The 15,000-nt window shown below is 39.5% G+C and overlaps 1 protein-coding gene across 1 annotated transcript in view; it reads left to right on the top strand.

The window, feature by feature from the left end:
- The window catches only part of LOC138026862 (protein O-mannosyl-transferase 1-like), a 27,262-nt gene that overhangs the window by 10,263 nt on the left and 1,999 nt on the right, over nt 1–15,000 (top strand). Inside the window, exons 7-20 of the mRNA XM_068874320.1 lie at nt 738–846; nt 993–1,058; nt 1,445–1,538; nt 2,027–2,182; nt 4,012–4,048; nt 4,215–4,398; nt 5,027–5,119; nt 6,752–6,848; nt 8,795–8,884; nt 9,592–9,712; nt 10,684–10,787; nt 10,903–11,019; nt 12,055–12,181; nt 13,207–13,384. Coding sequence (XP_068730421.1) covers nt 738–846; nt 993–1,058; nt 1,445–1,538; nt 2,027–2,182; nt 4,012–4,048; nt 4,215–4,398; nt 5,027–5,119; nt 6,752–6,848; nt 8,795–8,884; nt 9,592–9,712; nt 10,684–10,787; nt 10,903–11,019; nt 12,055–12,181; nt 13,207–13,384 — 1,573 coding nt within the window. The remainder of the gene's footprint in view (nt 1–737; nt 847–992; nt 1,059–1,444; nt 1,539–2,026; nt 2,183–4,011; nt 4,049–4,214; nt 4,399–5,026; nt 5,120–6,751; nt 6,849–8,794; nt 8,885–9,591; nt 9,713–10,683; nt 10,788–10,902; nt 11,020–12,054; nt 12,182–13,206; nt 13,385–15,000) is intronic.

The following is a 15,000-nucleotide window of genomic DNA, read 5'->3' on the forward strand; positions in this document are numbered from 1 at the left end:
AAGATATTTCCTTTGCGTAAATCTGTTATTAGTAGTCTTTTCAAGCCCAAGTCTTTTCAAACCCTGCTTGGCAGAACTTTCCTTGATTTCCTCTTCAGTTAGAAGGAAAGCATGCATCTCCTCGTTATCGTCCAGAACTTTGGACATCTAATTTAACTCTTAACCAGTTTAAAACCTGCTATAACCAGTTTGAATTTTAACACCTGCCCAATTGCGGAAGATGTGACACAGAACATAGGGGAGTTCCATACAGAAGTATCCCTTCCTTCTTGCAAAGGACGGAAATCAAGGGAACCTCAGCTAAGCAGGGTATTTCAAGCACAAAATGTACGTTATATTAAATTTAACAACTTAGGGAAGAAAGATTAAGAATTTGGAGAGCCTTTTCAGTTCAGAGTTTGTTGGTAAGTGGAGGATCCGGGTGAGGGTTAGGGTTAAAGTTAGTTCCCATAGCACCCGCCTTCGTAAAATAGAACATTTAAAGCATTATTCCTCAGATTCACCCCAGTTGGTCATACAAACTAAAGAACTTTGATGACTTGTAAGAATGAATTTAATGAACGAAATGATATATGAAATGAATCATATATTGAACTGCAGATAGGAAATCAAGTGAAGCTATGATCCTTGCAGTTATCTCGCAATTTTAACAATTTTCATAACTGCGAGGATCATAGCTTCACTTGAAGAATGATTTTCTAACAGCTGGTTCTCTGTTTTGCTCCTTTTTATTATAGATAACATGTTTATAGTGCACGGTAGACTTATCATGTTGGATGGCCTTCTGGTGTTTTTTACGACAGCATCATTACTCTGTTATCTTAAATTTCGTAAAGAATCCAAAAGGTATGTGTACGTTAGTTCTCAATCATCTCTCATTGCTACTGATAAGTCCAAGGTTTTTTATCAATCGACAGTTTTGCAATTACAGTGTACCTGTCTTTCACAAGCAAGAATATAAGCTGTATTAAATTCTCTTTTATTCTCCATAGACCATTTACCCAAAAATGGTGGATCTGGCTAGCATTAACTGGCATTGCTGTCTTGGGTGCTTACAGGTAAAATAATTAAATTCTCAAAGAATTGTATAAGCTATGTAATTGTGTACTTTAAAAGGGATTTTAAATACAGTATCTAGAGGCAAACCAACTATTAGTGCTGTAGGAAAACAAGAAATCAACAGAATGTAGTGAGATTTGCAAACTTGTTTACAACTAATGTGACATATTGAATTCAACTAAATAGGTGAATAAGAAATGCTGAATTCTTCATTTATGAAGAAAGTAAAGAGATTACATTATTTTGATTTGTATTGTTTAAACTAAGCTAGAGAACTGGAATTTCAAAAAATTGGTTAAATAAAATAATCAAGTCTGTTCTATTGACTCCCAAACTGCCCAAATTGATTTCCTATATTCCATGGTATGATTTCTACTTTTTGTAGCACCAAATACACTGGAATCTTTACATTCTTTACTATTGGATTTTTAACTGGCCGCGATCTGTGGAAACTCATTGGGGATCACTCACTTCCATCGGTATGTCCAGTAATTATGCAATAACCATTTATGTACAACTGTAACCTTTTGCTTGTCATTCCTTTAGCAGAAAGAATCAAAAGAAGACTAAGAGCCCATTTCTGAGTTGTTGCTTGCCTCTGTTTCAAAATGAATGTTAACTTTGTGCAAAACCATTATGAAAAATATCAAACTAATTTCCATTCATACATCATTTCTCATGATGACATCATACCATGAACTGTCTGTGCGATTGCTTTAAAATGCTTGTCCCACATGGAACATGGAACAAATTATTGGAGGGCTGAATGAACGTGGTCTGGAATGCAAGCCTCAGCTTTTACCGACTCCTAGCCTACCCACCCACCTTGAAATCTACAAAGTTGAATTTTTGCTTTCTGTTTCCTTTGGTTGTTTTTCTTGATCACTTTATTGTCTTTGTCTTTCTTGCAGTAATGCTTGAAAAAAGTATGATTTCTAATGCACTGATTCAAATTTCATTATTGCAGAGAGAGCTAACCAAGCACGTTGTTGGCAGGGGGATCTGTCTTGTCATTTTTCCTGGCATACTGTATTTACTTCAGTTTTTTGTGATGTTGACAATTTTACACAAGAGTGGGCCTCATGATGACATGATGTCCAGTGCTTTCCAAGCAAGTCTTGAGGTATTATGCTACAGCATAACCAGTCAGCAACAAGCAGAAATAATATTGTTACGGGTCTCTTATTTCTTCTTTGTAATCCCAGTTGGGTTTAGTAGAGGCAGAGTCAGTAGAGGTGTCGTGTCCACTTATTACAATGCAGAGAAACCTGTGAGATTTTATTATTATATAATTTATCTGTAAACAAGTAATTTGCAGTGTCAAGAAGATTTTGATAGATATAAATAAATTTGTATCACCTGTGTATCGAACAAGACACAGGTAAGCATCTGACTTCACTAATTTGATTATTTAAAGACGCAAATATTTCTTTGTTTCTCATTTAACAAATGGCACCGCCTAGAGGAAACAGAGTTTTTTGTATATGATAATTATCAAATATCAGCCGCAAAACAGCCAAAAAAAAAAACAACAGGACATTGTTTTTATTTTCATTTCTAAAACATCTGTGGGAATTTAAAGAAAAATTCTGAAAATTCCAGAAATAGTCATTTACTGTGTTTTTTCTTATTCTCTCTGTTTCTCTCAATTATAAAAATTTAGTGTAGTTGTGTAGAGGTTTGATTCATCGAATAAAAGTCGTGGTTCCCTGCTAGCGGTGGTCTCTTTTTTTTTGTGTCTGCTGGACCGATGAGTGCAGTAAATGAGACCTCTGCCGATGACACTCTACAACAAAAACTTTATTTAGCTAAATATTTAACAATTATTCCTCGAGCCCGAATGGGCTCTGAGTCAATAGCCCATGAGGCCGAAGGCCGAATGGGCTATTGACTCAGAGGCCATGAGGGCAAGAGGAATAATTGTTTTAGTAAAATCCAACTACTTGGTCAAAAAAATATCGAGACAAAACATCTTTCGCTAGTTAAAGCTGGACTTTAATTGTTGTTTTGGTTTTCAAAGCGGGCGCTTTTCGCTACTAGTGGGCTATAACAAATAGCCTACTAGTAGCTCAACCAATCAGAACGCAGCATTGATAATAGACCACTAGTTGGATTTTACTAAAATATAATAGTTAGTGGATGGCTTACCCCGCAAATAGCTAGAAAAAGCTAATCAGGGCCGGGCAAGACAAATACAAGAACACACCTCAGTGCTGGAAATAATTTTTCTTTATTCACAGGACATATGTCCTTTCAAATCTTCCTTTTGGTCGGACATTTGACAAATTGTACCGGACATAATTTATTGACCGTCAAAACCTTGAAGAAAATAACTCAAGATGTGCTGGTGAGATGTTCGGTCATCGTGTCTGATCATAATGTGAAATTGGCTGGATATTTTCAAAATTTGGTCGGACAATGTCCGATGACTGACTGTTATTTCCAGCACTGCACCTATTAAAAGACAGTGAGTTTACACAAGAACACTTAGTTTAACAAATTAACCATACAGATTACAAGAGGATGGATTATTGATGAATATCTATAAACTAATAACTAAAGGCCAGCAAGTTTTCTCGCACTCTTCAAACAACATGCCCCATGGTATGTTTGCTGACTATGACTTGAGCCCGCCATGTCCCACGCATTCCAACATGAACATGCTCAACACGTCGAGTTTCAACCCATGTCTGAGGTCTTTTTTCCTCAGTGCACTTGTCAGCCCAGAGAACACAAAAGAAGAGAGACCTCTGCTGGCAGGGAATGGTCATGGACACTGTATCTCTCTTTGGAAGCGCCACCACTGCCATATATGTGATTACAGATTAATGACCTGTATGTTTAAAGTAATATCAGTTAAATACACATTTACAATGTAAGTGTAGTTTTTTTAATAATGTTAAGAAAGTGTGTAATCTAAACATGATTTACCTCTACTGTTACTTTTTCCAGGGAGGATTGGCTAAAATTACCCATGGACAAGCAGAGAGTAAGTTTTTATTTCAGCAGATCTGTTTGAAAATACTACACGACTGTACAGTATTTTAACAATATCTTTATGTCCCTTCAGTTTTTAATTGAGTATACTCACTTGGTAGTGTCCCAGTAATTTCTCAGCCACAAGAATTTCAGCTGCCAAATTTGTCTCATTTTAGAGGTGGCTTATGGATCACAAGTCACACTAAGGAACACATTTGGGAAGCAGTGTTGGCTGCATTCTCACGAACACACGTATCCTGTCAAGTATCCTGATGGGCGAGGCAGCTCAGCACAGCAACAGGTCACATGTTATGGCTTTAAGGATGTTAATAACTGGTGGATCATCAAAGATCCAAACAGGTAATCCAGTGTTTTCACAAAGAGTGTTGGCCAGTTCACTCAGAAGAGCTGGCTGTATTTTTCCCTAAATCGAAAATAATTAAGACAGATTCTTTGAAACCTAAAACTAAAATTCATTTTGACAATGACAACATGAAGTCATCTAAATGCAATCATTAATTTTGCTTTTGAAATGAGGCATTTGGCATGCCCTCAGACACCTTATTTAATTAGGGGCATTTCTAGACATACGTATCACTGGGGGAAGGCAGAATCTGGTTTTAAAGTACCCTTGGTGCCAGAGGAATTTTTTTTCCAGTATCCGAGACAATGATACGTGAAATGAAGGCAACGACCGAGGACTGAAAAAATACATCTGGGGCCACAAGCCAACAACATGTGAATTAATTAACTATAAATTAAGTAATTCATTTATTTATATGGTAACGAACTTAAAAGACTGCAGCATTGAGTGTGTGATTGTTGGAATTTTAGCTTCTGCAAACTTCTTATTTTAAAGATTTGTTCTAAAGGCCCCGGAAGCTACTTAAAATTGGTGGAAAAGACTTTCACATCAAGCATTTGTTTTTTTCTCCTTGGTTCTGTCTTGCTTGTGTTTTCTGAGAGAAAAAATACCCCTTACTTTCAGAGAATCCCTTACAATTGATTATCCACCAAGACCTGTACACAATGGAGATATCATTCAGATTGTCCATGGGGTGACTGGTAGAGCCTTAAACAGGTAAGCGCTTCAGAAAAAAAAAAGCTGCAACATATATGATTCACTGTTATTTGTGTGGTATTTTATTGTAAAACACTATTGCCACATTTAAGAACTGTGGACGACTAGTTATCTCTTTTTAAATCACGACGGCCCGGTAACTTACAATAGAGAGCTTACGCAAGGACGACGACGATGATGGCTGCGAGAACGTTGTCTAAAAATATTATTTTTTTAATTTTGCGAATAGGGACCTTAAGATCTACGACGGCGACTTCAAGGAAAACGTCACCTCAAAATATCACTTTGCTTTATCATAATTCTTTCCCGGTTATTTTATCACCTTCACTTCTTACAATTTGGGCCAAGTATCCTAAAAATAAATTGGTACGAGCAATTACAAAGTGAAAATAGAGAACAGAAAATTCTCTGGTGCATGCTCACGTTGTCATCAAAACCTCAAATTTGGTAATTTCACGTCGTCCTTATGCAGAGTACCGCAAGAATTCGTCCTAAAATCCGTGCTGCACGTGCAGCATGATAATTTATCAAGTGAAGCTGATTTCTTATCCGCAGTTCATATATGATCCATTTCATATAATTATCATTTCATCGACGATAATTCATGCTCTTGTAACCAAGGATATCATTGTTTTGAGCCATTGCTGTTGCCGTCGCCGTCGTAAAATCTTAAGCTCCCTAATTTACTCAAAGTACTTCGGCATGGAAAGTGGATGGTGTGGATGTTCGGAGAGAAAATTTGAAAATTCATCTTCATATGCTCGCGTCCTCCAAATAACCTCAAATTTGGTCATTTGACGTCGGCCGTGTTTTCACGAGAGGTTTTTCAGGTCGCTTAGCGAGTGACAACCGAAACTTCCGTGAACGCAGTTCCTTTCCCAACTCGCTTAAAGTTAAGCAAGTCGGCAAATTTCAATAGAATTCTCATTACATTTAAACCACCAAACGAGGTAGCTTAAGCGAGTTGGCCAATGAGGAGTCGCTTCCAGTTATTCAAATCGGAAATACAACAGGCGTGCTATATTTTATTAGGGAGCTTACGAAACGACGACGCCGACGGCAACGACGACGCTACAAAACCATAGGTTTAGTGAGCAAAAACAATGGCTCCGCACGCTCTGCACGTGCGTTTTACATTTTGGGTACATTTCTCTGCCGTCATCTCCTAAATGACGACGTGAAATGACCAAATTCAAGGTTCTGTGGAGGACGTTAGCACTTGACGAGCAATTTTCAGTTCTCTCTCTACGCTTCCAACCCACTAAAAGCAGTTTAATTCCTCGACAGTTACTACACATTTTTAACGCGAAACGACATGAAATAGTTTCGTAGCGATATGAATAACGCGAACTCGTATTTTTAAATGAAGTCCTCGTAGCCGTCGTCGTCCTCGTTTCGTAAGCTCCCTATTATTGCATTGGCGTGTGCTCTCTCTGTCCTCATTTAATCTTACCCGTGAAAACGCGTATCATTTTAAAGTCGCTTAACGAAGTCTGCAAACAAATCACTTTCAGGAAAGTTAAGCGAGACAACGGCTGTCGTGAAAACACGGCCGTTGCCCTTGCGTAAATTCCCTAACATATCTTTTTGTCACAAGTTTTGTTTGATATCATTTCATTTTCCGTTTTTAAGCCATGATGTTGCGGCTCCCCTGAACCCTGCCAATCAGGAAGTGTCTTGCTACATTGACTACAACATCTCTATGGCTGCCCAAAACTTGTGGAAAGTGGTAAGCCTCCCAGATGTCATCAAAATGATTAAAGTATTAAATGCATCAACTTGTTTTCGTTGCCAAGATTAATAAATTAACGACCTTTAGATCGGAAGACGAGGACGACTACGAGTACGAATTTTCCGTTCTGAGTATGCGCACTTCGAAAAATGCCGGCCTCGCTCACCGGCCTCCAAACCATATGCGCATGCTCAGTACGGAAAACTCGTACTTGTGGTTGTCCTTGGCCTCCGATCTAAAGGTACCTATTGTTTGTGATGAGTACTTCGAGAACATCCTCAAAAATTCGTTCCAAGACTCAGAACTTTTTTTCCAGGATCTGATCATTTGCAAATTCTTCAAATATTCTTTATTTCTTGTCATACGAAATCCGTCATTAACGACATAAGATTTTCCTATCTTCATGGAGGGGGCTTAATCGAATAAATAGAGAGCTTTAGGAACAACAAAGGCGACGGCAACGAAAACGTCACAAGGGATTTGTTTCTGTTTACATGAAGGTAGGAAGATTCTAGCACTAGGAAGATCCTAGAAGGCGAAACAACCTTTCGTTTGGTTTACATGCAGAAATTTCTGTCTAGGTGGAAGTGGAGAATGAAAGCAAGTTGGCGGGCGAGAACAACAAACATGTAATTTGGGTCCTCCTACTCTCCTTTCTAGCTGTAATAACTTCCTTTTCATCTTCCTCGTGGCATCTCTCAACTCATTCGGATGTATTTGACTCGCAGCGTTTTCGACATAGCTGTCGATCGATTACTCGTTACTTTCCACTGTCTCTCGTTTGGGCGGTGTATCTTTGAAACAAAACTCGTCCTGAATATTGTCGGCGGTCATCAGAATCATTAGAATCGTCCTGTGGCAACGCGAGACGAAATTGTCGACCTTTGGCAGCTGAATACCGTGAACACCCGGCCGCCGCCATGTTTGTTTATTTGTCCCTAATACCAGGAACGTCCGAGCGAAGGTAGTTTACATGGTGCTAGGATCTTCCTACTCACAGCTAGGAAGATCCTAGCACTAGGGCCAAGTACGACGTCTTGTGTGTAAACTAAATACAGAAAACATATGGCGCTAGGATGATCCGCCTTCTAGGATCTTCCTACCTCGATGTAAACAGCCCCTTAGTCGCCAAAAACAATACCTTTGCACGCTCTGCTCGTGCGTTTGTCATTTTTGTCCATTGCTTTGCTGTCATCAGCAAAACAATAACGTGAAATAGTCAAATTTGAGGTTTTATGGAGGACGTCAACACTTGGAGATGAATGTTTTTATTTTTATATGTTAAAGAGGCTATGTCACGCAAAATGATGTAATTTCGTGACACCCAAGATGCGCAAAAACTAGAATGGAAAACATTGCAGTAACGACTTAAATCTGTTGAACAACATAAAATAAATGGAGCAAAAGGAAAGAGAAGTATGGGTGGACACAAATGGACAAGATTGAAACGGATTACATTTGGGTAATCTTGGAAAAAGTCGGCCTGACATTTTTTCAAGTTTATGGCAAATCGCCTGGATAAGGGTCGTTTTGCTCAGAACCATCTTGTAACGATAATTGTATCAGTATAGGAATTGGGCATTACCATTTGCGAGTTTTAAACTCTTGATTAACTAAGGATTTCCCCGGAACGCTCAAAAAGAACGTGCCATAGCCCTTTAACCCCGGTGGAAATGAAGAAAACTAAATCTCTTTATTCATCCACCGGGGTTATCATATAACATCTCTTTCGGTACAATTGCAAAAATGCTCCATTTCGAGCCTTCATCTCGGTACCTGTACAGTAGCAACCTCGGTACAGTAGCAACCACGGCATAAAGGATTGAAGGTGATGATGTTTGATATTTTGGGCAGAGGAAACTGCAGTTGTCTTGTCTGATCCACAGAGTGAAGTTCATATTTCAAGAACATAGTCTGAGTTGCTGTTTTCTATTTCTATACAGGATATTATAAACCCAGATGAGAACAATATCTGGAAGACAATTCATTCTCAAGTTCGGTTGATTCATGTAAATACATCACAGGCCGTGAAGGTATGCTGATCATATATATTGGTTAATTTAAAGTTGACATTAGTTGGTTCTGTAGCCGGAATATTGTGTAAAAGGAGCAATTAAAAACTCATTTGCACTTTTAAAAACAAGATAACGTCTACCCGAACACAGCATACACCTTATTCCAAAATGGCCGCCATTTAGATATTCTTTTGTTTTATTTAAATTAGACCTTGATGCCTCGTTCAAGGCAAAATATTCTGTTGAATTTTCAGCTCAAGAACGAGGCATCAAGGGCTAATTTGAATAAAAACAAAAGAATATTTAAATGACGGCCATTTTGGAATAAGGTCTATTGAAAATTTCCCCGACATTAACAGTCCTTTGATATTTGTTTCCAAGTGATTTGTTCAAGCACCCCTCCCCTCCCCTCCGCTCCCCTCTCCCATCCCCCTTCGCTCCCCTCTCCCATCCTCTCTCCCCTCCCCCCCCCCTCCCCTTCCCCCGCATCACGGGAGACAAGCACCCAGCACAATGTGGAAGAAAAAGGAGATAACTGCTAAAAACGCTCCACAAACGCATTTCCGCTACAAAACTACAGCTACGGTTACGCCGTGCAATACTCAGCGCGGGGAACAAAACGCATGCACTGACCTGACAACACCTCTGGTCACCACTGGCACATAAGCGTTCCTGTTGTTAACTCCGTTAAGTTACATTTAACTGCATTTTCTGCACTGCCACAGATCTCTGGAATGACTCTGCCTGACTGGGGCTTTCATCAGCTTGAAGTGTGTACAGACAAATCCATCAAACAGACAAACACCATCTGGAATGTTGAGGAACACCAGCAAAACATAAGTTATCGTAAGTTTGTGTTCCTATTTTACGTACTGTCCAACACCATTGACAAAATACCAGGACCGAAGAAATCTGTTAAAATCATTGACCGATTTATATGCACCTCGGCAAATATTATCTGTTCAATAACATGCACACCATGAAAAAATATATGCCATTGGTGAAACGTGTAGGAGACTACAAGACCACTTTCGTGAACATTGACGACTGTTGGACAAGGAAGCATCTAAATCATTCTAGCCAACACACGATGATCAGCGGCATTTCCCTGGAACTCCGAAAAAACAGTGCTGAGCAAAGGTTATTTTTCAAATCGGCCCCTTCACTCCCCACGGGATTTACGAACGCTTTTACTTCAGTGAATTTAGTCTTGTTAGCTATAGGGCCCAACGAGCAGGTCTGACGAAACGTCAGCTTTCTATTTACCATCTCATATCCAACGTTCGCCCATGGAATAATCAACAAATATCAACTGAGTTGGTAAATCCATCAAAATGTGTGGATGGTTGAGCTAATAATAATAATAATAATAATAATAATAATAATAATAATGATGATGATGATGATGATGATGATGATGATGATGATGATGATGATAATAAAATGAATGGAAACATATTCGTCAATTTTGTGACTTGTGCAAGTGAAAAGAAGCCTGAAAAAATTCAGACTTGAATGGGACTTGAACTGAAAGAAGCCAGAGATCGTGCTGTAGACGTGTCTACCACTTCGCTATTAAGTCATCTGGGAGCTAGTCAAATGTCATTTAAGAGGAAGCCTTGGCAACCACGACGGCAACAATTACATACATGAATATTTGAAAAATATGCATTTTCTTTAAAATAATTAATTTCTTCCTGTCATCTCGAGAACACGACCTTCGGCCATTTTGGAAAAAAAACACCTTGGGTGAGTGAGAGAATTTTCAATAATCCCCTATGTAATTATACTAATCCATCTTAACGTTATTATAACAGCTGAGGGGCAAGATCAAAAAGATGAAGCCGAAGCGAAGAAAACAGAATTTGTGGAACGAGCTTCAAAGCCCATGCCTTTCCTATCCAAATTCTGGGAGTTGCAGGTACTTGTCACAATGGCTAAAAAACACAACTTGTATTTTCGCCTTCGTCATTTCGGTGGCTCTCAATTAACGTCGATCCTTCGCTTATGTTGCCATTTCTATTGTTTTCCTTCAGCTAAAGATGTTGGAATCTAAAAAGGAACTTGCCAATGAACACACATTTGGTTCTCGTCCTTCTTGGTGGCCTCTAATGAGACGAGGAGTTGCGTTTTGGATTGCAAGAGACACGAATGTGAGTTACCGCCAGTTTACATTCTAAGGCAGTTGCGTGCGCCATTCGTGGCAATTCATCTCTCAAAATAGGCCATTTCCGAGTTCTTGCCTGGCTCCTCTTCAAAGCGAGGCTAAGTGCGAAGTTTTTGTTATGAAAATTAGTAGTCATTCGTATGTAAAGTAGAACTAATTACCATCACAAAACCTTCGCACTTAGACTCGCTTTGAAGAGGAGGTAGACATGAACTCGGAAATGGCCTATTGATGCGGTACGTTCTCTCGTTTCTCGGATTTTGACTTGCTCCGGATGATGTCGAAGAAGTAGTTTTATTGGCTATTACTACAAAACGTTGCTATAGAGACGCAACATTTTTGTAACGTTGCGTCTGCGTTGCGACATGCTACAAAAACTGCATGGATCGATCCGCTCTGACTACGGGTTAACACTCGAAACCTCCCTATTTTCATCCTTTCAGTCCCACATTCGAAATGTTCATTCTCCCAACTAGTACCGCAGAGTTCTTTCTTGGGTAGTCGTGAGAATTTGGTGTTATATCAAGATCTCACCACTTATTCTGATAATAATCTTCCTTCTCAATACTGACATTACATTGAAATTGTGAAGAGAATTTACATAGCGATCACTCCAGGAGGGTTGAACTCGTCGGATGCAATCAAATGTTTGGTTTCACGATCGCAGCCTAGACGTCGAACCAGGTTTTGCCCAGGACAACTTCAGCTTGTGGTTAGGACAGAACATGAGCCCTTAAACTCCAGATTACAATTACAGTTCCTCGATCACTCGCCCACGCAATATACCATATTCGTATTCTCAGTATTGGACTGGAACTAGCTTGCAATGGAGGCTTATGCTGGCGAATCTTTTCAATTGCAAATACTTTTTAATATATTCCCTCGCATTAGCCTCCATTGCAAGCTAGTTCCAGTCCAATACTGAGAATACGAATATGGTCTATTTCATGAATTCGACGAATCTCTTCAGTGAAAAATCTTTTTTGTGCTGAATGTATTTATTTCCGCGTTGTTGTTTCAGGCTCAGGTGTTCTGCATTGGCAATCCCTTCATTTGGTGGGCGACAACTCTTTCGGTTCCTGTCTACTTCGGTCTTTTAGTGTTTTATTTATTAAGGAGGAGACGAAAAGTACACGATTTATCCCAAGGTAAGCGTTTACCGCCTTGGATTTCCTTTACTTGTGATGACCTATCCAAAATCAGCACTACAGTATTTTTCAATCATAGCTAGGGCCATGCTAAGCCGGCCTGACTTTTAGACACGCGATCGCAACATAATTCAATACAATAACAACACTAATAGAAAAAACTGAAAACCGAAAATATTTCAGTTCTTTCTGAAGATGTAACCACTCCAAAACATGCTAATGCAATGTGCCCAACTGAAAAGGCCATAAACGGTGGACAGGGGCCCATCACCCGGAGCCTCCATCCAGACTATATCCTTGAGTCAACCTTTGCCCGTATCTTTTTGTTTTTAGAATATTTTGTGAGACGAACGCGATCACTGGTGCGTGACTACTTGTGATGTAATACAAAAACTTTGTTCTGATTGGACGGCATAGTGCATTCGCGGGAATTCGAACGTCTAAAAATAAAAAGATATGGGCAAAGGTTGTCTCCAAGGGTTTATATGGGAGATTGAGGCTCCGGGTGATTGGCTCCTGACGGTGGATGGGCGGTGTAGGTCCGGCAATGCCCATGGGACCTTGGACGAGCCATTTGACCTAAAAACTACCAGCACACCAGACCCCATTCTCCTAGTCGAGTTTGAGAAAAACATCTTCCGTCTGGTTTGTTTGTGGTTGGTAACCAACGGACTTTGACTCGTTCCTCGGCCAATGGAAAAACACTTTCTGCTTTCTTCCTTGTAGCGGGGTTGGTTCGAATCTCGAGACCAGTTAGGCAGCCTCGGCCAAAAGAAGGGGGGGGGGGGGGGGGGGTTTAAACTAAAAACCGCGTTCAGTGAAAACTTATGAAAAGGTGCCCTGTGTTAAGGCTGAAAAGGATGGCGGTCGTTTCGCTCGAAATGAAAAGTGGGAATCTTTTCTTTCACTTGTGTTAATCCAAACTGTACTTCAGGTCTGTGTTTTGTAAAATAATCTCTTTGAGCTTTGCGAAGTATGATCCTCTCTACAAAACTAATAAAGTTATTTTTGGTTCTTTTTCCAAGCTTCCTGGAATCAATTCGTGTTTGTTGGAGAGGCAGTGGTTGTAGGATACTTTTTCCATTTTATCACGTTTTTTCCCATGGAGAGGACACTGTTTATTCATCATTACCTGCCTGCTTTGTTTTTTAAAATCGTGATGCTACCCGCCATATTGGAGCATATTCATCAAAACATTCTCAGGTAAGTTGTCAAGTTTCCAAGGATCGCTTTTTGCCCCTGAAACTCGACAATTTCGTTCTCTTCAACCGACTCTCAGCGCATTGTACACCTGTGTCTACAGTATATTATTTGCCTTTGGCTCTGTGTCGTCAGTCTTTGCGGCGATTGTTTTGAAAAAAAGTATGAAATTTAAAAAAAGTAAAATTCTACTTATTCCCTCCTTTTGTTTGGAAAAGTCAATATTTCAGTGGCTCTTTCAGTGGAGCACAGGATCACCAAGGTCACATTTTGAAATCCACGGCATCGAGAAAAATTCTGACCTTATTAAGATAATGGCAATGCTTTGTTTGAGTCTTCTCGAGAGAGAACGAAACCCATAGGCCTTGTTTGACTTGGTGAAATTTAAAACCATTACACTGTTCGGAAAGGTAGGGTTATGTACCCGTGACTTTGCCTCAAAGCCCTGTGGGCCCCACTGTCTTATTTTTGACCCTCGTTATAGATTAACCTGGCTTGGCAAAGTTGCAACCTTTCATTTTGGGTTGTGTAGTGTTTACCTTATCTCAGCGACAGCCACATTTTTGTTTCAAATATTTAACAGTTTGTCAAAAGTGGCAAAATTGCCTTCGTGGTCGTAAAGTGTTTACAGTTGCGGTAATTTGCACCTTCTGCCAAATATTCGTTTTCAAACATTTTCGGATGATAAAATGTTTGTACTATGTTTTTGTTGGGGCGGAAAAAAATTTGGGACATTTGTTCTTCCGAGAAATTTCGTTATTGCCAACGAGCAAGCCGAGCGAAGACGCGAGGCTTGCGAAGTGGCCAGTGCAGCAAGCAGAAAAATTCTCGATCGTGCTGTGAAAAGTGTAATGTAAGGCTACGTAGTGTAATGTAAGGTTCCCTGGAGATTTTATTGGGGACCAATGAAAGAGCGCGTGTTTTAATGTGTGATGATGTCGTTAGACAAACTTGCATGACGCGCGCGACTATTGATGATCTTGTGTTCGGAGGTGAGTGAAAACACATTTTTTTCCCATTTCCCTGACCATTGTATTGTGTTCACTTGCTTTGAGTGTTCTTTAATATTTATTTTCGAACTATCATGTTCTATATTGAGTGAACGAGCTCAAAACTAAACCGGCGTACGTTTTCTTATCGGACGCTGTTGGCAATTTCGGATTTCGGCCCGCGAGTAGAGCAGTTTGTTTTTCGTTTTGTAACCATTGAGTCGTGAACAATTTAATTTAATTTAATTTTCAAAGAAAATATGTTGTCTGCAAAGTACAAAATTAAACGATCAATTTGACTTGTAATTCATGGCTGTATCTTGCAAAATAAAAATTCTACAAGTAAAACAAGTTTCATGTGCGAGAGCCACATGGCACTGATTTTATTCAACTTTATCATATACATTGCGGTTAGAATTACGGCCGTTCAAAAATTACAGCAGTGCTTTCCATATTATTGCAAAACAAGTTGACACCTACATTGTTGTTGGACATACAAGGCGTGCAATTTCTATTATTGTATTATTGTTAACTGGATAAGTTGAGTTGCAGTACTTTCGAATAAAAAAATTACAACTACTGTTGGGTGTTTTGGAACTCTGATACAAATCTGCAAACTAGGTATTATAT

The sequence above is a fragment of the Montipora capricornis genome, chromosome 2 (genome assembly GCF_036669925.1).
Source record: "Montipora capricornis isolate CH-2021 chromosome 2, ASM3666992v2, whole genome shotgun sequence".
Classification (NCBI taxonomy): domain Eukaryota; kingdom Metazoa; phylum Cnidaria; class Anthozoa; order Scleractinia; family Acroporidae; genus Montipora; species Montipora capricornis.